We start from the raw sequence: 25800 nt of genomic DNA on the forward strand, positions 1-25800 counted from the left end.
AACTCTGGGAGATGACTATGAACCACTACATAGAATTCCCAGTCCCTCTATTTTTGTCCACCTGCATTTTTTATTTCCTTCACAGGCTAATTGTACACTATTTCAAAGTCTGATTCTTTTTGTACAGTAAAATAACTGCATGGACATGTATACATATATTATATTTAATTTATATTTTAACATATTTAACATGTATTGGTCAACTTGCCATCTAGGGGAGAGAGTGGGGGGAAGGAAGGGAAAAATTGGAACAAAAGGTTTGGCAATTGTCAATGCTGAAAAATTACCTATGTATATATCTTGTAAATAAAAAGCTATAATAAAAAAGAGAAACTAAAAAAATACAAATTGCTCATTAACACAACAGGAAATAGAAGACTTAAATAACCTTATTTTAGAAAAATAAGTTGAAAAAATCATAAATGAACTCTGAAAAAAACAGAGGGGGAACCTAGGACTTGAATTTAAAAAGGAATTGTATGATGCATTTAAAGAAAAATTAATTCTAACACTACATAAAATGTTTTTAAAAATAGGGAAAAATCCTGTCAAATTCTTCCTGTGCTATAAATATGGCCTCTTTTCTTTTTAAAAATTTATCTAAATTTTTTTATTTTCAGTTTAAGATTTTCTTCCTTTATCTGTTTCTCCACTCCCCTACCCCCCATCCCACTGAGAAGGGAAGAAATATGATCCCCATTATACATATGAAGTCAAGGAAAGTACATTTTCCAGAAATCACATTGCAAGAAAAATAAAGTAAAAGAGAATGTTTCAGTCTTACTTAGAATTCATCAGTTCTTTCTCTGAAGGTGGATAGTATTTGTCATCATCTGTCTTTTTGGAATGGTCATGGATTACTGTATTAATCATAGTAGTGAAGACTTTCAGTTTATTAATGTTACTATGTTGCTATTACTATATATGATGTTTTTCTCATTTCACTTTGTATCAGTTCATATGGGTCTTTTCAGGTTTTTCTGAATGCATTCTTTAGTCATTTCTTACAGTATAATAGTATTGCTTCACAATCATATACCCCACCTTGTTTAAGCCAACTGATGGGTAATCCTTCAGTTTCTAATTCTTGGTCATCACAAAATTACTATAAATATTTTTGTATACATGGGTCCTTTTCCCTACTCTTTGATCTCTTTGGGGATATAGACCTTGTAGTGGTATTGCTGGACAAATATGATTTTGATACCTAAACCAGGAAAATTCAGAACAGAGAAAGAAAACTATAGAACAATGTTAATGGATATTGATGCAAACATTTTAAATAAAATATTAGGAAGGAGATTATGATAACATATAACAAAGATTATATACTATTAACAAGTCTATTAAGTCTATCAAGAATGATAGACTAGTTCAATATTGGAAAATAAAAAATCATAACTGATCACATTGATATAAAAATAAATGATATGATTATGTCAGCAAAAGCACAAAAAAGCATGATATAATAACCTATGAAAAATACTAGAAAGCATAGATATAAATTTCTTAATTATAATAAATAATATCTATGTAAAACCAAGACTCAATATTTCTACATTGGGGATAAATTATATGCCTTAACAGTACAAAGCAAGGATGTCCATTATCACCATTACTATTCAAGATAGTGCCAGAATGCTAGCTATATCAATAAGAAAAATAAATTGAGGTTATAAGCATTGAGAAAGAGGAGCAGAATGATCTTTTTATTTTTCAGATGATATGATTTACCTAGAGAACCCTACAGAATCAACTAAAATGCTAATCAAACCAATTTGTAACTTTGGTAACATTGTAGGATCTAAAATAAACTCATACAATCATCAGCATTTTTTAAATACTACCAACACAATCCTACAGGAAGAGAAAGAGAAATTCCACTTAAAATAGTATAAAATAGTTGGGAGTCTACTTGACAAAAAACCCACATAGAAACAACATGAATACAACTACAAATTCCTCTTTATACAAATGAAGAGATATCCAAATGACTGGAGAAATATTGATAAAAATTGCTCGTGGATAGGATGAGCTAAGATAACAAAAATGATAATGCTACCTGAATTACTTTACTGATTCTGTGTGATACCAATCAAACTACTAGAGGATTACTTTATAGAAAGAGAAAAACAATTACTAAATTCATCTGAAGCATCAAAAGGTCAAGAACTTCAAGGGAAATCATGAAAAAAAAATGGGAAAGAAAGGGATCTAAATTCTAGATCTCAAACTATATAACAATACAATACATATTGAAACATTCTGGTACTGGGTAAGAAAGAGATTAGTGAATCAGTGAAATAGATCAGTTGATCAGTGAAACAGATTAGATATATAATATTACAGATGCAATTGAACATAGTAGCTTAGTGTTTGATAAACCCAAAGGTTCCAATTATTGGGGCAAGAATTCACTATTGGACAAAACTATTGTGAAAAAATGGAAACAATCTGGCAGAAACTAGATATAGATTAATATCTTACAATATAAATTAAGGTAAGCTCCAAATAGGAACTTGATTTAAACATAGTGATATCATAAATAAATTAGAGGAGCAAGGAATAAGCAAACCTTTTAAATCTATGGGTACAGTAAAAGTTCATGACCAAACAAAGAACAGACTCGTAGAAAATAAAATGGATGATTTTATTATATAAAATTTTTAAAAGTTTTTGTGCAAACTAAACCAAAGTAGGTAAAATGAGGAAAGGAGCAGGTAAATAGGAGGAAAATCTTTGCAGCAAGTTTCTCTGATAGTTCTTGTTTCATATGTATACATAAATTGTATTTATATATACATATATGTGGAATTGATTCAAATTTTTAAAAATAAGAACCATTTATTAATAGATAAGTGGTCAAATATATGAATTGATAATTTTAAGGGGAAAAATGCAAATTATAAAGAACCATATAAATCAATGCTCTAAATCACTAATTGAGAAAGGCAAATTAAACAACTTTGAGCTTACCATCTCACATCAATCAGAATGACAAGTTGACAAATGACAAAATTTTTTTTTTTCTGAGGCAATTGGGGTTAAGTGACTTGCCCAGGGTCACACAGCTAGGAAGTGTTAAGTGTCTGAGACCAGATTTGAACTCAGGTCCTCCTGACTTTAGGGTTGGTGCTCTATCCACTGCACCACCTAACTGCCCCAACAAATTACAAATGTTAGAGTTAATAGAGAACTTTATACATATCTGTAATGGGAAGAGAACATGAAACTGAAAACAAAATAAGACTGACATAAACAAACAAACAAGCCATGGTGCCTCATTTGGATGCTTCAAGTCAAGCTTGAAACTTATTCTATTTGTAAGTTATTATTCACAGGAAATTTTAAGCCTTCACTGTGATACATGGGACCTGAAAACAAAAGTTAAATTCAATGGGCTGTGGAGGGTGGAATTTTCTACCATTAATATCATGTACATTTGCAAAAAACCCCACATACTCTTTATTGTTACACACTTATCAGCTTCCCACCTTGTATTTCGTTTTTGTTCAGTCCAGTCACGTTTGACTTCTTGGGACATTATTTGTTGTTTTCTTGGCAGATATTGGAGTGGTTTGCCACTTCCTTTTCCAGCTCATTTTGGATGAGGAAACTGAGCCAAACAGAAGTTAAATGATTGCTCAAGAGTCACATAGCTAATAAGTGTCTGAGGCTAGATTTGAACTTGGATCTTCCTGACTCCAGACTCAGAGCTCTGTCCATTTTGCCCCCAGCTGCCCTCTGTATTCATCTTTGTTCTATGAGAACTGTTTCTTTTTAATCCAAATAAATTCTGTATATAACACCAAGGATAGTGAATTTTTCTTTCACTTCCTCCTATAATCTTCTTGTAGCATGGATAACAGCCTGGCATAGCGGAAAGTGCATTGGTTTGGGAAGAAGGAAAGCAAAGTCTCTAGTTTAATTTGTTTCGTGATCTCATGAAGTTTACCTTAAAAATCTGCAAATCTTTATTTCCTTGTCTGTAAAATGGTGATAATGTTTTCCCTACTTTTGTCACAAAGTGGTTGAAAATATGTGGTATAAAATTTTGGAAAGTATAGTGCTTTAGAATAAGGGATTATTTTAAACCTAGTACAGATACCTTCAACTAGCCGCTAGCTTGAAACTTTCTATTACTCAACCTGAATTAGCTATGGAAATGAAATATCTAAATTTTCCTCCCACACTTGTACTTGCTTTTAGACTGTCTTTGTCTCTACACCTACCATACATACCAATAACAAGATACTATGGAAATTATTTTAAAAGAGAGGTAAAATGTGGTGCAGGGGAAAAGAGGTCAGGGCTGGGTTGGAGGCGGCCTCCAACTTTGCTCTTGGAGTCTTGGTTTCTTCATTTAGAAGTGAAGGGGTTTCTAAAATAATCTTTAAGGTTCCATTTAACTTTGATATTTTATATTCCAAAATTACTTCCATGTTTGACAATCATGGCTTCAGCGTGGAAAGAATTTGAAGCCAATGATAGAAATGTTGCTTGAGAATGATGCCCCCCTATGGTTCAATAAGGAATAAATTCTTGAAGAATAAGCTCCTTAGAAATGGGGAGATTCAATAGTAGCGAATAGGCAGAGGAAAACCAATTTTTTCTAACTTTACCCAACATAACTGCTTCCTCCCACAATGTGGTACCTCAGTCAACACAGGGATAATAAACATATTACGGGGTGCAACATCTTGATAGGCTACTTTTTAGAATGGTATCAGGCCTGGAAGGTGGGGGAAACAAACCAAATACAAGAACAGGTATATAATCCACATTTCTTCCCAAAATTTGAAGTTAAATTAGCTCAAATTTAGTTTTAAAATAATTCATTCACCTGCAACATGCACCCAAGTTTAATATTGCAAAAGGCAATGGCATGTGGTGCTAGAGATGGTGGGCTTTAGTTCTACCCACATACGACCTGGGATAAATCACTGCCATTCTCTGAGTTTTCTTTCAGCACTTATGTTCTATAAACTTATTATACTGGGTTATAATTCTTTCTTTCCCTTTCTGTTCTTTTTGAAGATTCTTAAGACATAACAGAACTACTCCAAGGCCTTCTAACTAGATTCCTCTTTGATTCCCGATGATGATAGGGTTTAGTCCCTTATAGTTATTTATTCATGATTATTTTTTAATGTTTCTCTTAACTCTACTGATTGCACTTTGATCATTATTTTTTCATCAGAATGCTTGGAAATCCTCATTAAAGATCAATTTCTCTCTATTATCCTGAGTTTTGCTGGGCAAATTTTTGGCTGTAAGAGCAAATTCTGAGATTTTAATAGCAGTGGCTGGTAAATTGTGTGTGATCTTGAAGGTGGCTAATCAGTACTTGACATCTATCTTGTTTTCTCTGTTTGAAATATTGTTTCTTTGACATAGAAGCTTTGGATTTTGGTTATAATGTTCCTAGAAATTTTCATTTTGACATTTCTTTGAGAAGATGATCAGTGGGCTCTGCCCTGTGGTACTAAGTATTTTAGGGAGTTTTATGATTTCTTGAAAAGAGATGTTTAGGCTTTTTTGGGGGGACATGGTCTTCAGGTAGTTCAATGATTCTCACATTTTCTCTTAATTTGTTTTCCAGGTAATTTCTTGTTGCTATGAGATAATTTATATTTTCTTCTATTTTCAGTTTTTTGATATGTTAGTATTTCTTGCCTCATGGAGTTACTAGCTTCTATTTGCTTCATCAAAATTTTCAGGGAATTATTTTTGGAGACAAGGTCTTGTATCTTTTATTCCAACCTATTTATTCCTTTTCCAAATCTTTCTTCCTTAATTACAATTTCCCAGTTTTTCTCTGTTATTCTCATTTCATTAATTTTTTTAAATTTAAGAGAAATACTTGCTTTATATCTTCCAGACATTCTAGTTGAATTTGTGACCAGGTTGCAGTTTTCTTTGAGATTTTGCTTATAGGTATTTTAAAGTCATTCTTTTAACCTTTAATCTAGCCTTTTTATGGTATTCTTTTCTTGTTTTCTCTTCTTTCTAGCCTACTTTCTAATTTGATATTAGGGCCAAAGTCTGCGCATTTCTATAGGCAAGGTCTGAGTTGACTGCTGCTTTCTTGGAGATAGAATGTGATGTTATTCCAATATTTTAGAAACAGTTCTAACTGGGGACCTGTGAGCTTTCAGAATTCGCAGTGACCTGATCCAGCACAATCTGATTGTTGCCTTCGTGCTCTGAATTCTGCAAGTTCCTGGGCTTGAGTCTGAGTAACAGTGGACTGTTGCTGGACCTAGTCATTATTAGCCAGCTGGAAAGCTCTATTGGTTCAGAATGACAGAACTGTAAGCTCCTTTTTGTTCTAGGATTACTGCTATAATTATTCCTTTTCAGGCTTCAGACTGGACAAGCAGCTAAACTGACACTGCTCCCTCCTCTCTTGGCATCTGAACACTAAGCTGTTGCTTGCTTCTGAACTTGTTCTTTGCCCTCAGTTCACAGTAATGACTCTTTCTGACTATGGAATGTCACCTGTAGGCACAGGTATTCTCAGTTCAACTGGATCCCTGACCTAGAATTGAATATAAGCAACAGTTGACACTTGGCACCTATTCCTGTATTTTATATAAGCTTAGGTTCCTAAATGCTGGAACTGGGACCTTCTCTTACTGTGGCATATAGGTTCCTCCTGTGCTAGAATGCTCTGTTAGAATACCCTTGGTCAGACCCATCTCTAGGGTCCATACCTCTATTTATTTTCCTTTGTCAATCTGCATTGTAAATATAACTCACTGTTACTTTTTTTCTTTCATATCCTAATCAGGATTTATTTTAGTGCATATTCTAGATCTGGAGGAGTTTGAAAGGGATATAGGGCTTAATTGCTTGTATTTCCTGTTGTTTCTCCGTCTTGGCTATATTTCCCTCTCCACTCCTTTCAAGATTACTTACAAAAAAACAGTCTGAGAGATATTGGTTATAGATCAAACTCTCACACCATATATCAATGAGCTCCAAATAGATACTTGAATTACACACAGAAGATGGCATTCAAGAATAACATTCATTATAAAGAGGAGCAAGGAAGACATTTCCTGTCAGTTCTATGAAGAAGGGAAAAGTTCTTGACCAAACAAGGGATAGAGAATTAAAATGATAAAATGGACAATTTTCATTATATAAAATTTAAAAAGTTTTTGCACAAACAAAACCAAAGCAACTAAAATTATAAAGGAAGTGGGTAATTGGGGAAAAACAAACATTTTACAGCCAAGTATTTCCAATAAAGTCCAATTTCTAAGAAATCTAAAGAGCTGACTAAAACTGACAAAAATGCCGTTTTTTTCAATTGATATAAAGGTTAAAGGATTAAGGCAGTTTTCAAAGAAAGAATTCCAAGTTCTATTTTAAAAATCCTACAAATCATTGATAATTAGAAAATGCTGATTAAAACAAGTCTAAGGAACCATCTCACATCCTTCACATAGTTGGCAGACAAAAGAAAAAAAAAAAAGACAAATGTTGGAGGGACTGTGAGAAAACTGGCACATTAATGTACTATTCTGTTGCTGTGAATTGGCCCAGTCATTCTGAAAAGAAATTTGGAACTATACCCCCAAAGTTACTAAACTGTGTACCCTTTGGCCCAGTGACAGCAGTTTTAGGTCTTTGTCCCAAAGAGATCAAAAAAAAGGAAAAGGACTTATATATAGAAAGCATTCAAAATAGCCCTTTTTTATGGTGGCAAAGAACTGGATTCTAATGGGATACCCAGAAATTGGGAAATGACTGGACAAATTATGGTATACAAATATGTAATATTATTTTGGTATAAAAATTGATAATTATGGTTATATAGAAATCTGGGAAGACATATGAATTGATGTAGAGTGAACTGAGAAGAAATAGAATAATTTATAAAACAAACATGTTAAAGACAAGTAATTCCTCTTAAGAACTATGATCAATGCCTATTCACTATTGCAGAGGGGAGATGTTAAAAATGTCCATATTCTGCCAGAGGATTTAGACGTATAATTTGTACATGGCCAGTATTTGAATTCATTTTGCTTGCACATTTATTATAAGGGTTTGCTTTTATTTTCAATGAGGGGTAGTGGTGGGAGAAAAATTGATTGTTAAATATTTTTAAAAAGTGCTTATCCTTGAACTAAATACTCTTGAGATCTGAGTTAAAATCTCAGCTATTTCCTTTATTGAGTGTACAAAGAAATTACTTTTCCTTTTCTACTTCCCCTCCCCTTTAAAATGAGAATACAGTACCTATCTCATAGAGTAATTATGAGAAAAGCACTTTTAAAAACTTACAGCACTATGTAAATGTTTGTTATTAATGATTACAAGAAATATAGTTTTCTTAGATGTTATTTATACTAAACCTGTACAATATGGTGAAAAAAGTATTGTGGAACCAAAAGTTCTGGGTTCCATTCTTGGTTTTATAACTCATTAGCCTTTTCCCCTTCTGCTCTGTTTTCTCATCTGTAAAATGATTTGGTTGTTTTCAATGCTCTCATATCCTGTAAAATGCCACACAAAATGATTTCCCTTCTATTACCATATCATTTCAGTTGGAATTCATCTAATTTAACCCATACAAGAAAAGGAACCACCTTGATAAATACACCAGTCACCAATTTGCCCCCTTCAAAAAGGAGGACTAAGGCAATTTATTCCACTTTTGAACAGCTCTATTTCTTACTGAAAAATTCTCTGATCAAGTCTAGATTTAATCCACTGCTTCTGCTTCTGCTTTCTGGGGTTAAACAGTTCATATCTAATACTTCTAAATAACTTACCTTCAAAATGCTTCAAGATATTTTGCCCACCTTAAATCTTTTCCAACTAGAGTCTTAGTTCCTTAGTTCCATCATCTTGAGGTCTTTCAATTTTTTTTGCTCCCTTTTGGTGCCTCCCAGTCTATTAACAAACATCCTTTCTAAACTGTAGCAGCCCAAAATGACCATAATACTTCATTTGTGGTCTGACTAGAGCAGAGCCCACAGTAGGACTATCACCTTGGAAATTCCAAAACAGTATGCATTTCTTAAGACAACCTAGAACTGTGCTTTTGTTTTTGTTTTGGCTGCCATGTTATACAATTGACTCACTTTGAGCTTGTAACTGCTAACTTTACCATCTCTTATCCTCCCAACTTTTTCAAACTATTTATTCATGTCTCTTTCATCTTGTATTTATGAAATTAATTTTAACTCAAATATAAAAATTCACATTTGCCCTTGTTAATCTTATTTGGCCCAGTGTTAGATGATTAAGATCTATAAAAATCTTGGCAAACAATACTTTAGTTATTCCTCCTGGCTTCAGTAACCTATAAATCTGACAAACACATCAACTGTATCTTTATCCCAATTGTCAAAAATATTAAATAACAGGGCCAATCACAGATCCCTGGGGGCACTCCACTGGAGATCTTTTTCCAAATTGATACTGAATATTTTTGGGTTTGCCCATTCAACCAGCTCCAAATATGTTGTCCAGTGCTCATCTCTCCATCTCATTCAGCTGAATAGCATGAGATTTTGTCAAAGACTTTGCTAAAAATCTAAGCAGACTATCATTCCAGTTGCCAATTCTTTCGGTTTTTAAAAAATGTTATTCATTTGGTGAATTAAGCTTATCTTTAGTAGCTAGCTTTATTACAATTTCTATTTTTGGCCTCAACTGTGTCTCTTTTCCATTACACAAATTATTCTTGGCATAGAAAAATGTAAAGAATTCAGCAGTTTTGCCTCCTCATTGTGGTCAGGTTATCATCCCATCCATCCTGAGCAACTGTCTTTTCCATCTGAGTGAATAAAATTCCTTTATAATGCTACCTGCTCTTGTTTTAGTCTTCTATGCATGTTTCTTTTAAAAACTAAATTGGTAAGTTATCCTGAACATCCACTCTTCAGATATTTTCTCCTTTTCCAGGGAATGGTTTGTGTCATCGTCATTCTTTTTTGCTGATGCCTTTAAATTTGCTCTTCCCAAAATGAAATGTCAGATTTGACTTTTCACTATCACATATTTGGAGATGGAATCTTTTGAAGTTCTCATTTTCACCTCAACAACCAGTTTCTCCCTGTTGGTAAGAACTTGATTCAAAACAGAATTTTTTTCCTTTTAGACTTACTAGCCTTTTAAATGGTGAAAGCAAGACCATTCTTAGATATTCTGCATTTGACAGAGCCAAGACCACCAGCACTTGTCATGATAACCAAAGATCTCCATTAATACATCATGACTCAGCACTAGGCTCATCTCTTTCTGAAGACATATGGTCTATATTGCTGATCACAAAATTGTTTCTTCCTTCCTTGATCTTGACTCAGTGCTAGGCTTATATTCTTTTTCCAAAGAGGTGGCTGGTTCATATCACTGATGACAAAATTTTTTTCCCCTTTGTTTTAAAATGTCCTACATCATTCCCTCTTCTTTGATTTCTTCATATGCCTTAATATATACTGCCTCACCATACTTTCATTTTAAAATTATGAATAAGGTATGCCTTTCTGAAGCCATAATTGCTATGTATCTCATCCAACCAAATCCTAATTATACCTATGAAATCAAATTGCTTCCTTGTACTAGGATCTGATTCTTCTTGTTTCTGGTCCATGCTTGATCTATCTTTGCACAAATACCTAAGGCATAGTTTTCATTACTGGCTTTTTTCTTTGGTCTGACTAAAGCCTCACAACAGCCCTATCAGATGATATATTGTTTCTACTTTTCAGATTAGAAAACTGAAGTGCCTAGATAGAAAACTGAGGTAGGACTGATCTACTCGGCTAAATTCCCAGTAAATATAAGTTAGGATTAAAACCTTAGGATCACTCATATTAGTCCGTGACTAACACACCCTTTAGCTACTTATGTTTACATTGTTAGCTATATTTTGAAACCTGTTGAATACAAGAGAAATGGGTATGATGCTTCCGAGAGAAAATTAAAAGAGGATCAAATTCTTCTGGGACTAAGAGAATGGTCCAAGTGGGAAGAAAAAAGTGTGACTTGTTATATTCAAGCCTTTATTGAATTCCATCTACATTACTGCAAGGGCCTCCTATTTGGTATCCTTGGTTGAGGTCTCATCCACACTGGGCCACTAACATACTGTTGTCCAAATGATTTTAAGAGGAAATCTGACCATGTGATTCCCTTACTTAATCAACTTCTATTCTAGGATAAAATATAAACCCTGTTTAACCTTTAAAGACTTCTACAGCCATGTCCCAACATATCTTTCTATTCTCCTTGGACATTACTACCTTTAGCACTCTGTGATCCAGCTAAATTGGCCTTCTCTTGCATCTTCTCACACAACACTGCCTTTGCACTGGCCATTCCACATGGCAGCAATGCTTTATCTCTTTACTTTTGCCTCAGAATCCCTCTCTTAAAATACAGCTCAAGCATTACCTTTTATTCATTTTATACTTATGCTGTTAATGTCTATGTGTATTTGTGTTTCCCTCCCTCCCTTTCCAGAATGTAAGCTCCTTTTGAGGGAAGATTGTTTCATTCTTTTGTATTTGTATCTTCAGAACCAAGGACACAGTAGGCACTTAATACATGCTTGTTGGTTGATGATGGAAAATCTTGCCATAATACCTAGATGAACAGTGGAGGAAAGATAGTGACAAAAATTTCCATGCAGCATAATGGAGACTCACTTTCTCTGATAGGGAGCTAAGTAATCTTAAAGCAAATGAGACCTACTTCAGTGGGAAAGGCTTTTCCCACAACAGGCTGGTGATGTTCTTTCAAATTTTTTTGTTCGTTTTTATTAAATTTTTTTTAAAGTTCACTGATCATCACAAAAACCCAGTAAATGCAACTAAAGATAAAACAAAATGTCCAACCAAGATCTAAGAACCCAGAGCTAAGGGGAGACATGACACTGTGCTGCACGGTGCGCACATAGGGCAAAGTGACGCATGTGTGCAGCAGACAGCTGTGGACAGAAACAAGAGGAAAAAGAGAGTGTGTGTGTAGGGGAATGGGGTGGGGGAAGAGGGCAGGTGTTATATTAACCGCTGGACAATGACAGCGTTGAGCAGATTGGCCTCCTTCAAGGTCTGGCTCTCATCAGCCAGCTCTTTGTTTGGAAAGGTGGTCATAAGGACAAAGCTCATGGCTGCCATCGCTGGCCGGGCGTCGACAATGAAAAGCCGGATATCGCTGATCCTGGTACAAGAAAGGAAAACAAGAATGTCACCCTGGTACACTTTCTGATGCTTCAAGGAAGGTAGTAAAAGAATGGAGAGACCCTTTGATCCTCTTCCCAGGGTCCTCCTACCATTGTTATTGCCTAAAAATGGGGACAGCACACATGACCATCACCTATGAATACTAATGAGGATAGCAACTTTTGAATTAAAAGAACCACAGAATATTAGAGCCAGAAGGATACTTAAGTTTTTTTTTCCAGCCATGGGATCAGAGTTCTAGACCTGGGAAAGACCTTCAAAGAAGGAACAGAAGTTAAGTATGAAAAAGCAATGTGCTTAATGTCACATAAGTTAGTGGCAGAATTGACACTATGATCCAGGCCAGTACTTTCTTGACAGAAGTGCCTTAGTAGTTGTAATGATTATCAGATTTAGCTGGACCCTTTCCTCCTCTTTCCCTTTCCTCCAGGAGATATGTTTCAGATTCCCATTTAAGACAGGTGAAATTTATGTTATAAAATACTTTGACCTTAGAGAAGAACATAGTACATGGGCATCAGGCCATTTCCTTTACAATCCTAAAGTAGGTGATAAAAATATCATCTCAGAGGGTTGAAGTGACCTGACCCAAGTCATATGAATATTTAATCCAATATATGCTGCTTCTTTTTTCTTCATTGCTTAGCTACTACTATTCCTAGTAGAGAAGTTATATGCTTCATGCTTTAAAGATCAAAAAAATAAAAACTTTACAGCAAATATATTTTTCCCCCTGGGTCCACAATATCAATTTTTACATGTCTGTGCACAGAGCACAGACTGATGAAACAGAGATTCAATAGTTCCAGTTCATAAAGGAAGGTCAACATTTATGGGTACATATTCTCAGGGTTGAAATGTTCCCTGATCTGAAGAAATAAAAAGCCAAATGCCTCTTAGATTGCCCAGACTGGCATCCCTTTCTATACTAACTCTGTTAATGAACTGGGATGCCTGTCTGATTCTATTAAAAGTGGTACAAAAATATCTATAGCAGCTCTTTTTGTGAACTTGGGAATGTCTGAATAAATTGTAGCAAATGACTATAATTGAATACTACTGTGTTATAAGAAATTATGGAAGGGATGTTTTCAGAAGAACCTGAAAAAACCTGCATGAACTGAGGCAAAATGAAGTGAGAAGAACCAAAAGAATATTGTACATAGTAACATCAATATTATAATGATAAACAACTGTGAGACTTATTCCCTCTGATCAATAAAATGATCCATGACAATTCCAAAGGGCTCATAATTAAAAATGCTATTCACCTTCAGAGAAAGAGCTGATGAACTCTGGAGTGTAGGGCATTATATGATTTCTTTATTTTTCTATCTTTTCCCCCCTTAGCAGGGTAATGTAAAAATACATTTTATATGATTTCATATGTATAATGGGTATTACATTTCTTATCTTCTCAATTGGTAGGGGAGAGGCCAGAGAGAGGGAGAAAATTTGAAACTGAAAATAAAATTAAAAGGAAAAAAGAAAAAAGTGGTCTCCACTCTCAAAGATAATTTCTGGGTAAAAAAAAACTACTAATTTACCTGTGACGGTGGTTAAACTTCTGCACCAGTCTCCCGCCATCAGCGAGCCGGATTTGGATGTTGGTTGTGGGCTCTGATTCATCAATTGCGATGGAGGAACTGGCTTTGGCTTCATTTTCAGCCTGCTGGGCTGGAGAGCTTGTGTTCAATACCTGGGGGGTAGTGCTGGGGAAGGAGAAATTTTTGCACAGAAACACTCATATTTTGGAATAATAATGCATTTTAAATTCTTATTAAAGTTTCGTATCAGCTCTACAGAGATGTTTTCTTTCCTGTAGTTTTTGGTATTTTCACAATGACCCAGATATCTTTATGCTGTAGGTCAAATTAGCACTCCATCCTTGAATTTTGCTTGTCATTTAATTTCTTTTAAAATTTCTACTCTTAATCCTTTTGAGTCTCGAGCTTGTGATAATTTGCTTGGCAACTTAGCTGCTATGCTTCACTTTAATAATTGTTATGATTACTAAGACTATAATTAGAAACATAAGTTGCATGGCTATAAGTAATGGAACTAAGGAATTAAAAATGAGCATTCCATACAACAGCAGTGAAAAAGGAGATAGTGCATGGCTATAAGTAATGGAACTAAGGAATTAAAAATGAGCATTCCATACAACAGCAGTGAAAAAGGAGATAGTGAGTATGAAAAAGCTTCAACAAATTAGGAATTCTGAAGAAGGGGAGTAAAAAATGTGTCTTCAGGGAAATGCATTTGATAGAATCTCTGTGATCTACTTAAGGCATAGTTAAAAGTAGCATAAGATGGGCAGATATGGATGGAGTGTTATCTGTATTGTAGGAGGGAATGTCCAAATCAATGAAAACAGACCATTTTGAGTACTGATAACAACAAAACAGCACTTTTTTGGTTACAAAATACTTTTTATACACACACACCTCATTTGATCCTCAAAAAAACACTATATATGCAGAAAATCTTATTATCCTTATTCTAGAGACAAAGAAATTGAGAGCAAGAAGGTTAAATTGACTTGCTCCAGGTTAGCTAGTTAAGTAGCAGAAAGTAGACTCAAACCTGACTATGCCCAACCAAATCTATATCCCTTGGCTTCTCAGGTACTAGGCTGAAACTTGAAGGACAAGATACTGAGATACCAAGGCAATGAATCAAATCACAAATATTTCTTGAATGGCTAATGTGTCATAGTCAATAGAGAATAAAAGAGATAGGTCTAGTCAGGAAGACAAAATATAAACATCAATAGAATTAGACACATAACCAGACAAGGTTGGTAAAATAAAGACTTCCTTGGAACAGATGGAGGAGCAGCTAGAAATCAAGGAAACAGTACAAAACAAAGTTAAAGAGGCTGGTTACAGTGAAAAAAATGCTAGATGTAAAGTCAGAAGTCCTACTCTAACTGCTCAGTAGCTATGTGACCTTGTACATGGCTTTTACCTTTGTGCCTCAATTTCTATATCTGTTCTAAGTCAGGGATAATAATGTGCCTCTCAATTTGGGGTATGACCAAACAAATTACATTATATTGATGTAATGGAAGTGCACTGAACAATAAGGAATGGGATAATTTCCGAGAAATACAGAAATACAAGACTTTTATGAACTAATACATAGGGAAGTGAGCAGTACCAGGAAAACACTTAAATAGCAACATGGTAAAAATAAACACCTTTGAAGGACTTAACTCTCATCAAGGCAAAGATCAATTACAGTACCAGAGGACTGATAATGAATAAGACATGCTATCCATGAAGACTTGACAGTTCTGACATGTCTTGACAGAGGTGATGGGATTCAAGATAGAAAAACGGAACTCTTCTTTTTGTCTGTGCTTCTACACAATTTACCTAGTCTCTCACGTTTAATCCTTCAAGTTATTTTAGAGTTCTCCTTCCTTCTCACTTCTCATATACAGTTACCAAGTTTTTCTGATTCCAATTCTATAACATTTCTTGCATTTCTTTCCTCTTCTCTATTCCCATCAACATCAACCTAATACAGACCTTCATTACCATTTGCTTAGACTATATAGGAGTCCACTTAAACTTCCCACAGCTACTCCTAACTACAATTTAAGTCACACCACTAATGGAATAATCATTCTCATTCTTGATTTGGACATATCATTTATTTGCTTAAAAACCTTTGGAATTCAAGACCTTCTAAAATTTATCACCACTCTAAACCTTTCCAGCCTTATTTCATATTATATACTTCCATGAACTCTACTCTGATGAAACTGAGCTCTTTTCCTCTAACCCCTCACCAAACATGCCTTATGTTCTCATGATGCCTTGCTTTTACTCATGCTGTTCCCTATCTCTGAGATGCCTATCCCTATCTCAACTGTTATATTTATTTATATATGTATATATATATAATTATTATATATACTATTATATATATTTATCATTTAAGATCCAATTCAAATGTCTGGTCAGCTGAGGATAGCCTCTGCTCATATTAAGGACAGGAAGTTGGAATTAACTGCCAATGAAAGCATCTTATTAAGAAAAGATAAAAAGGAAAAAAAGAAGAAAAAAATCGGGAAGGCAGTATGTTTCTGACAGTATCAAATAGCCACAATATACATACAAAACACAGTTTGATTTGCCTCACAGAAAAGAAAGTAAATAGCTAAAGAAATGTTTTCTCCCTTTATTTTTAGAGAAAATGAAGTATTCCTTGAGGGAAGAGAATAAATGTTTCAAGAAGAAAGTATTTGTAGAGGCAGAATGAAAACATTAAGCTGTGTAAGGAGGATGAAGGATTAGAAGAATGTAACCAGAAAAAGGAAGGGAAAAATGACCACTAAACACTTGGAACTATCTTAACAGTTATGAGAATCTTCCTTTAGAACAGAGAGCTGGGCCAGAGCAGGCATTCTGAGTCCAAGAAATGATGATATGCATACAAAATGTGGAACCACCACAATGATGGTTAGAGAAAGAAAACGACACAAATAGTGGTTACTTGGTTGCTACATGTCAACTTACCATAAATGAAAAATCTGTCTTCTCTTCTTTCTGTATGCTCTTTCTTTTGGAGATCTTATCAAACCAAGGAGTTCAATTATCATCTCAAATCAGATGATTCCCATATCTATTTAGCCAACCCTACTTCTCACTTGAGTTCATATTTTGCATTTTTAGTTGCCTGTTCAGAATTGGAAGTCCTGGGTAAGAGATCTACTAAGCGTATGTTATTTCATCACTGCAATTAAGAGAAGATAGAGATTTCAGAAGAGAAAGGAATACTTGAAATATATAACTGCCTAAGAAGATTTCATATGAGAATGAAACTGAAATTTCTTGAACACAGCTTGAAACTTAGGATGATTCACAGTAGTGTAAAAACTGGAGACTATGGCATATGAAAATAGGCTGAATGAACTAAGAACTTTTAGACTGGAGAAGAGAAAATTTCAGGGAAACATGATAGTTGTCTTCCAATTAATTTGTAAGACTGTCAAGTGAAAAAGAGTTTAGACTTGTTCTGTGTGTCTCTAGAAGGCAGAACTAGGAGGTATGGGTAGACTTTTCTCAGTGGAGGCTTCCTAAAATTACAACTGTGGAAATATGCTGTCTCAGGAAGTAAGAAGTTTCTCTTTGCTAGAGGTCTTCAAGCAGAGGCTGAATGACCATTTGTCAGGGAAATTTTAGAATGTTTCTTAAGTGGGAGATCTAAAACTTCAGTGTGGGCAACTTCTTTTAGGGTATTCTTACTTTGGAGCTTGCAACTCATATTAAGATTTTATTTTTACCAAAAGTGCACACGATGTTCTCTCTTGTGATCAGAAGCAAACCTTCTGGGTACATTTGATCAAGTTCTCATTAATACTGGGAGAATAAAAACAACAACTGCATCTAGGGAAACAGCAACCACAGCTGGAATGAGGTAGTATAAAAACGAAATGGGGCATATTTCATCAGGCTTCTTTTAGAAAAAGACAAAAGATAATTGTTGTGAAACCATCAGAAGTACAGAAGACAAAGGAAGCCTTTGACTGGGAAATCCAACAGAGAAGAGAAAAATTATGTCAAGTTTCCAAAATCCATGCCTAGTATCTCTAGGATGGCTATGCTTTTTGTGCATAATGATAGTCAAAGAATCAGGTAACAATACCAGTCAAATCTGTTCCCAGCATGGTAGAGTGGAAAGGACACTGGACTGGGAATTAGGAGACTACCAAGGATCAAATTTTGCCTCAGATGCTTATTAGCTATAGAAGTATGGACAAGTCATTTCCTCTCTTTCATCCTAAGTTTCTGCACTTGTAGAATCTGCACGTGGAATGTCTGCATTCTTATTGCACTGTGAAGAAAGCACTTTACTACCAAAAGGTTAACTCCTTGTTTTACACTTCTAAACTGAAAGCCTTCATCTTGAACCACATTTTTGCCAATAAGATGTCATCAACAAAAAACACCCCCCCATAACTGTAGAATTTTGGAATTGGAAAGGATCTTTGAAGCCTTTTACTCCAACTCCTATTGGAACAAGAATCTTCTCCGCTCTACAGTATCCCTGACAAGCAATCATCTAACAGACTAATAAGCTTCTTTCGTAAGTTTTTTTTTTTTTTGCTGAGGCAATTGGGGTTAAGTGACTTGCCCAGGGTATGTAGCTACAAAGTATTAAGTGTGTGAGGCCAAATTTGAACTCAGGTTCTCCTGACTTCAGGACTGTTGCTCTATCCACTGTACCACATAGCTGTCCCCCTTTTTAAGTTTTTTTTAGGCTGGGGTTAAGTGACTTGCCCAGGGTCACACAACTAGGAAGTGTTAAGTGTCTGAGACCAAATTTGAACTCAGGTCCTCCTGAATTCAAGGCTGGTGCTCTATCCACTGCGCCACCTAGCTGCCCCCCCCCCCCCTTTTTAAGTTTTAACAGCCAATTCACTTTTAATGCTCTGATTATGTGATTTTTGGAACACAGGTACAATTCTTTATGCTAAAGAAGGGTTACACACTTTTTACTCTATGTGTATTCAATCTTAAAATCAGAGCTCGAAAGAGCTTTAGCAAATAAAATGCTTAATGCTAAGGTTGTCTAATCTAATACCCTAATTTTTACAGATGAAGAAACTGAAGGACAAAGATGATTAGTTGAGTATTTTTATCACATCACTTTCCTGCTCAATAATCTCATCTCTGGGGCATCCAAAATAAAGGTGCTAATTGGCAGACAAGACTTAAAATTCTCGCTCCACTTTCCCTAACATATCTACTTATTCTTCCCCAATACTCTCCTGCTCAATCAGTATCTCCTCCTCATTGAGGAATAAAACCTTTACTTCTGTCTAGATTCGGTCTCTCTTCTATTTATTTTAGTTCCTTTTCCATAATAAAGTGGACCTTAAGAGATCTTTTTTTTCCCTGTAATTTTTATTTTTTAATTTTTATTTTTCCTAGTTATATGTGAAATGATTTTTTACATTTCTTTGTCAAAATTTTGAGTTCTGGATCTCCCCCATAGTAAGAAGGCACATGTGAGTTATACAAAACATTTCCATAAAAATCATGTTGTGAAAGAAAATATAGATTTTCCCCCCCAAAAAAACCCTCAAGAAAAATTAAGTTTATAAAATGTAAGCTTCAATTTGTATTTGGACACAATCAGTTCTTTCTTTGGGTACGGACAGCATTTTTTGTCATAAGTCTTTCAGAATAGTCTTGGATCACTGAACTGTGAGAATAGCAGTCATTCACAGCTGATTATGCTGATTATCTTACAACATTACTATTACTCTGTACATAATGCATTTCACTTTGCTTGAGTTAATGGAGGACTTTCTAGGTTTTTCTGAGAAAATCCTCTCATTCTTTCCCACAGAACAACAATATATTCCACGTACCACAATTTATTTAGCTATTCCCCAACTGATGGGCACCCTTTCAATTTCCAATTATTTATCCAAAGGCAAAGAGGAAAGAACTACTATAAATATATATGTCCTTCTCCCTTAAGTTGGGGAATGGCTCTTATTTTTTATAAATCTGACTCAGTTCCCCATGCATTTGAGAAATGAGGCCTTCATCAAAGAAACCTGCTTCAAAATTTTTTTTTTTTCACAATTATTATTGCTAAACCGCATTCCCCTTTAAAAAAAGGGATCTTAATTGATTTGTAGGCTCACCAAGAACAAGACTATCAGAAGAAAGCCAAAGCAAAATTGAATTTTAGGCTACATTAACAGAAATCTAGTGTGTAGAATAGGGCAGCCAGAGGGTACAATGGATTGAATGCTTTTTCTGGAGTTAGGAAGACTTATCTTCAAAAGTTCAAATCCAGTCTCAGATACTTTCTAGGTATATGATCCTGGGCAAGTCACTTAACCCTGTTTGCCTCAGTTTCCTAATATATAAAATGAAGTGGAGAAGGTAATGGTAAACCACTCCAGTATTTTTGTCAAGAAAACCCCAAATGGGATGAGGAAGAGTCAGATATGATTTACAAATATAAAAGTGTAGAATGTGGGGATGTCATTCCTATGGTTTTCTGCACTGGTTAGATGTCATCTGTAGAGCTGTTATTTCTGGATATCAATTTTTAGGTGGGACTTTGACAAGCTGAACTTTGTCTACATCATATCATTGAAGAAAATAAGAATCATTTTAATTCTGACATTTATTAGCTCTATGGCCACAGGAAAGTTTTTAACTTCTTTGAATTTCAGTTTCCTCATCTGTATGATGAAAATTATAACATCTGTACTGCTTACTGAATAGTATTAAGAAGAAAATGATTTTTAAATGTGAAGTAATATATAAATGTAAGTTTAGCCTGGAGAAAAGAAGATTGAAGAGAAGTCAGTATCTATCTTTAAATATGTAAAGGGTTATTAAGAGGGAATGATAAAGATAAACAATTCACAATTCCATACTAAGGTTTACAAGATACTTTCTTCATAAAAATCCTGTGGGATATGAAGTATAAGTACTATTTCCATTTATAGTTATCATAACTAAGAAGCTAAGTAAGTAGTATGTCCAAAGTCACAAAATAGGTTGCAATCTAATCCATACACATGAAGCTAGGGATTCTAAAAGATAGAGATGAGCAAGGAATATATTCCAGGAATGGAGAATAATTTGTAAAAAGGCAAAGGCAGGAAATGGGAGTCCTGGAATGTAGGAACAGTAAATAAGCCAATTTGGTTGAAATGTAGAGTATATGACATAAGCAGTGTGAGAGCCCAGGCATTGTGGGTAAGCAATGCCAAATGTAGGTGTTTCAACTACAACACTCTTTCCATTGGACCAGATAAATTTTAATGGCCCTTTGAGCTCTAAGATTCTTAGTCTATAAAAATTATTTCTAATGACCTGAGCTCACAATGCTTACATGTTTTCCTTTTCTAAGTCCTTTTGTGCTTACTATATATTGTACAACATAGCACTTTATTACTTTATCTTGCTCCAATGTGTATATCTTGCCTCTCAATAGATTATAAATTCCTCCTCTTGTAATTTTTAGTAGTCTATGCTCATAAATTGTCTAAAGAGTCATCATTTCCAAATGTGCCTAATTTATGACCCCTGCTCCAGCATTTGCAGTGAAAAAAGCTGAAGTGGGAGTCAGGGAGAGCCTACCTACTATAATCTCTCCAGCTCCTATCCTCTTTTGAGAAAGATGACAAAACACTATTGCCACAGATCTTTCCACAAATTGGAGAGCACCCACAGGACCTAGAATACTTATGCCAACTAATAACAAGAAGACAAAGGCCTCAAAGGAGCAAAGGTGGATAGGATTGGAAACAGAATCATAGACTAATAAAGGTTTAGAAGTTTATCACATCCCTTCATAAGTAGAGGAAGGAGATAAAGCCCAGAGAAAGCCCAGAGCAATTTGCCTGAAATGATAAAAAGAGTCAGTGATGGTGTGGATCAAGTCTCTTGATTCAGTTTGGTGCTTAGAAATTATTTTTTACTATGATGTTGACTATGGACCTTGCTTCAATTCATGAAGGAAGAGATGCTAGTTCTAACTCACTACTTCTAAAGTGCAGGCCTAACCATACAGTTCAATAATCTTCTAAGAACTCCCTATCACCTCCAGGATCAAATATAAAATCCTATTTGGCTTTTAAATTCCTTTATACCCTGAAGCCTTTTTATCTTTCCATTCTTCTTTCACTTCACTGCCTTCCTCATATGCCAGCAACCTTGGTTTTTTGGCTATCACTTCCCAATTCCAGGTGTTTTTAATAGTTGTTCCCCATACCTGAAATGCTCTCCTCCTCATCTCTGCCTGCAGGCTGCCTTCAAGTCTCAGCTCTAATATTCTACATAGATGTCAGCCTTTGAAAAGAATAAACTCTTAAATGTATTTTTAAAAATAATTACTGTGTGATTTACTTAGGCATACCATTTTTGAACAGTAGTACTTTTTTTAATTGTTTGTGCTGCTGAGTGGACTATATAATAGGCAGTCCTATGAAACTATGATGGACAGCCAACTAAAATCTACTTGATGTCTTTTATCAATTCAGCAAATATTTACTAAACATCTACTATATGCTATGTACTGAAGTGATAAAAAATGAGTATAACTTAATGTGCAACAAGAAAATGGTATTTATACACATATATTGTATCTAGGTTATATTGTAACACATGTAAAATGTATGGGATTACCTGTCATTGGGGGGAGGGATTGGAGGGAGGGGGGGGGATAATTTGGAAAAATGAATACAAGGGATAATATTATAAATAAAAATAAATAAATAAATTAAAAAAAAAAAAAATGAGTATAAGACACAGCTACTCCCCTTAGGGATCTTTCAGTCCATTTTGGAAGACAAAGCAATTACAAGACAGCATGTTCAAGATTAAGTTCCGAACTGTGTAGTGGAGAGACTGTCAATAAAGGACATATAACCTTGGGAAAATCCCTTTCTGTTTCTGAGCCTGCTATTCTTTGGTAATAGTGGGAGGTTAAACTTAAGACTATAACTTTTCTGTTAGCACAGATGTTCTAAGGTGCTTTTCAGCTAAAATATTCTACATATAGCAAAAAGAGAACTGGATTTAAAGCCAGAGGACCAATGTTTGACTTTTAGCTCTATAACTTATAACAGAGCTCAGTCTTCTCATTCCATTTAGAATATTTGGTTGCACTATGTGATCTCTATGCTCTTGTCTATCTTCAAGCCATCAACCCACAGATTCTTGTGTTCTAAGGGGTCTGCTACTGTAAGCCTTTTACATTGTAAGGTACAATGTAAAGGTACAGTAAATAAGCCAATTTGGTTGAAATGTAGAGTATATGACATAAGCAGTGTGAGAGCCCAGGCATTTGGGCAAGCAATGTCAAATATAGATGTTTCAACTACAGCACTCTTTCCATTGGACCAGATAAATTTTAATGGCCATTTCTGCTCTAAGATTCTTAGTCTATAAAAATTATTCCTAATGACATGAGCTCTGTAAGTTAGGAGAAGAGGGACATCAATGAGGGCTAGAGTCATCTGGCAGGCTCTGTGGATTTCACTATTCCCTCATTTACACTGATTAGAGAATGACTGTTACATCCAAGCAGCAACCTCTCAGCACTGGCAATGTATTCCTTTAAATATCACAACAATACTCTTCCTAAGTTTGTTTAGATGCTTATGTTAAGGAAGAATAACCACCAGATAACAAATTTTTACTACTCATCAAGAGGTTCTTTACTAGGATTCTATTTTACTCATATAGACTTAGAAATTTTTGTCTAGACTATAGACTTAGAAGCTTATCACTATCATAACTTTATCAATTTTATTACCACAGGCTACAAAGGGAGATGAGGAAAAGAATATATTTAGTGTTTCAAGTGTCAGTCTTATTTTATATTGTTCCCAGCTGTATACAACTTTCAAAATCTTATTTATTTTGCAAAATAGTATCATACTAAACTACCAATAGCCAGGTACATTTTACTCAAGAGCAGCTTCATGTTATCCAGAGTAAACTGTTTCTCTAAAAAGGTGGGTTGTCTTAGTACTGACAGCATTTCACGGGAAAGGTGGGATAGGCTCAAAAGGAGGAAACATGTGGAAAAAAAAAAAAGGAACAATTTTCATGGTTCAGTGCCTTTTTTGTCTCTCTTTGCAAATATCTCACAATTAGGATAGAGAAAAATAAATCTGAAATAAAATTATTTCTTTTTCTTTAAAGTTGAAGTACTTATTACTTTCCAATGCTTTCTTGCTATTAGATTGCATGTCTTTTAAGGTCCTAATCTAACAACTGCAAAGAACCTTCTATGACATGTAAAATTTATTTAATTAAAAAAAAAAAAAAAAAAACATATTTAAAAACATTTGTCTCTCTATACCCACTCACAGGCCTCATCTTTATATCAGAGATGATCAGGCAGATATATCAAGCAGAATTGAGGAATCATCTTTTCTCCCCCTCAATCCCCAAACTTTAAAAGTGCTATATACATATAAGTTGCCATTTTGAAGAGATGTCAACTGAGGTCTAGAGAAATTAGATGACTTGCCCAGGCTAACAAGTAGAAAAGTCAGTATCTACTCTGATCTCTAAGCCTTTTCTTACATGGAACTACTCTTGAACTCCTCAAAAGGGTGATGATGGCTAGTGGAAAAAGGTATTGAGAATGAAAATCACTGATATAACTGCTGCTGACCAGCTCAGGCAGCTGTGGAGAGTGCTAAAGAGGATGTCAATTAATTATGTTCTTCTCAGGAAGAATGCTTTTGTTTCAATCATGAAACAATATTGTAGTGGTAGGGTGATATAAAACTAAAGTCAATCAACAAATAATATTTATCAAGCACTTTTTAAGTGTCAAGCTCTATGTTAGAGGTTGAAATTACAAAGAAAAATTAAGCAACCTTTGCCCATGAAGAGCTTATATTCTATTAGGGAACCTAAGTTTCAGTTCTGGCTCCATCACTTACTAAGCTTGTGATCATGAGCATCACTTAACCTCTTGAGCTTTAATTTCCTCATCTGTAAAATGAGAAGAGAGGGAGTTGGCTGATAGGAATTTTAAAGCCCCATTAAATTTCAGAATTTTATTATTCAATCAAAACACATTATGTGATGAGCCTAGATCAGTGTTTGCGCACCGAAGACCCAAATTCTTGACACTTGAAAGAGAGTCTAACTAGCACTGATGGAAGGCTGATTACAGTTCTTGACCCTGCTTGTATCTTTCTTACCTGCCCAGTTTCTGACCCTCGCCAGTAAATGCTTTGAAGGTTCCCTTGGGCTTTACAAAGTCTTCATCACGATGGTCCTCCATGTCCAAGTTGACCTGTCCCCCACGTGATAACCTTCGCAGCTCTGTAGGTACTTCACTGGAGAAGAAAGGCAGCAATGAGATTCAAAAAGAGAAGTTAGCAATTGTTATAGTAATGGCAGTGCAAATATAAGGGGGAGAAAAGTTATAGGGGTAGATTAATCTACAAGGTAACAGTTCTGCCTTCTTCCTTCAGCCAAATCAACAAACATTCATCAGTACCTACTATGTGCAATATATAGTGAGTTGACGCTAGGGGAGACATAAAATTTAGATAAGACAATTCTTGTCTTCATGGATTTTACACTCAAGTAGGAGCATAAGACAAAAATGTAGTTAGTTATACAATCCTACACACAAAAAATGCAATAGTGGGGTATATTATAAGGTCCATGAAGAATTGTTGTTCTGTTTATTCAATGCCATTGCTGTGGATCCTATTGACTTCCCATGAACTACTCATCCACTCTACCCCAGCCACACATAAAGATGATCATATCCTTGATCTTGTCATTAGTCTCACAAATATACTATCCATCTTCAAGAGTACTGCAATCTTCTTCACCCAACTATAATCTACTGGCTTTTTAAACTCTCTTTCTGACTTCCTTTAGAAAAACCTACTCTTAAGTTTTCACTGTGACTTCCAAACTCTTGAAGCTTTGAATTTTCTCCTAGGTCATCTCCCTTCAACTAGCCACTCTTTTCTCTATCTTGATTCCTTAGTGAAGTAATTCTATTCTGTCCTTCTTCTCTTGAATCCTTACCTCTCTTACCATCCATTTACACCCAGCCA

The 25800-nt window shown here is 35.0% G+C and overlaps 1 protein-coding gene across 1 annotated transcript in view; it reads right to left on the reverse strand.

Annotated features, from left to right (window-relative positions):
• Positions 1-11512: 11512 nt before the first annotated feature.
• The window catches only part of NSFL1C (NSFL1 cofactor), a 30036-nt gene continuing 15748 nt past the window's right edge, over positions 11513-25800 (reverse strand). The window contains exons 7-9 of the mRNA XM_074292881.1: positions 24925-25062; positions 13757-13921; positions 11513-12186 (exon numbers count right to left, since the gene is read on the reverse strand). Coding sequence (XP_074148982.1) covers positions 12024-12186; positions 13757-13921; positions 24925-25062 — 466 coding nt within the window. The 3' untranslated portion in view covers positions 11513-12023. The remainder of the gene's footprint in view (positions 12187-13756; positions 13922-24924; positions 25063-25800) is intronic.

This window comes from Sminthopsis crassicaudata, chromosome 2, assembly GCF_048593235.1.
Source record: "Sminthopsis crassicaudata isolate SCR6 chromosome 2, ASM4859323v1, whole genome shotgun sequence".
Lineage (NCBI taxonomy): Eukaryota > Metazoa > Chordata > Mammalia > Dasyuromorphia > Dasyuridae > Sminthopsis > Sminthopsis crassicaudata.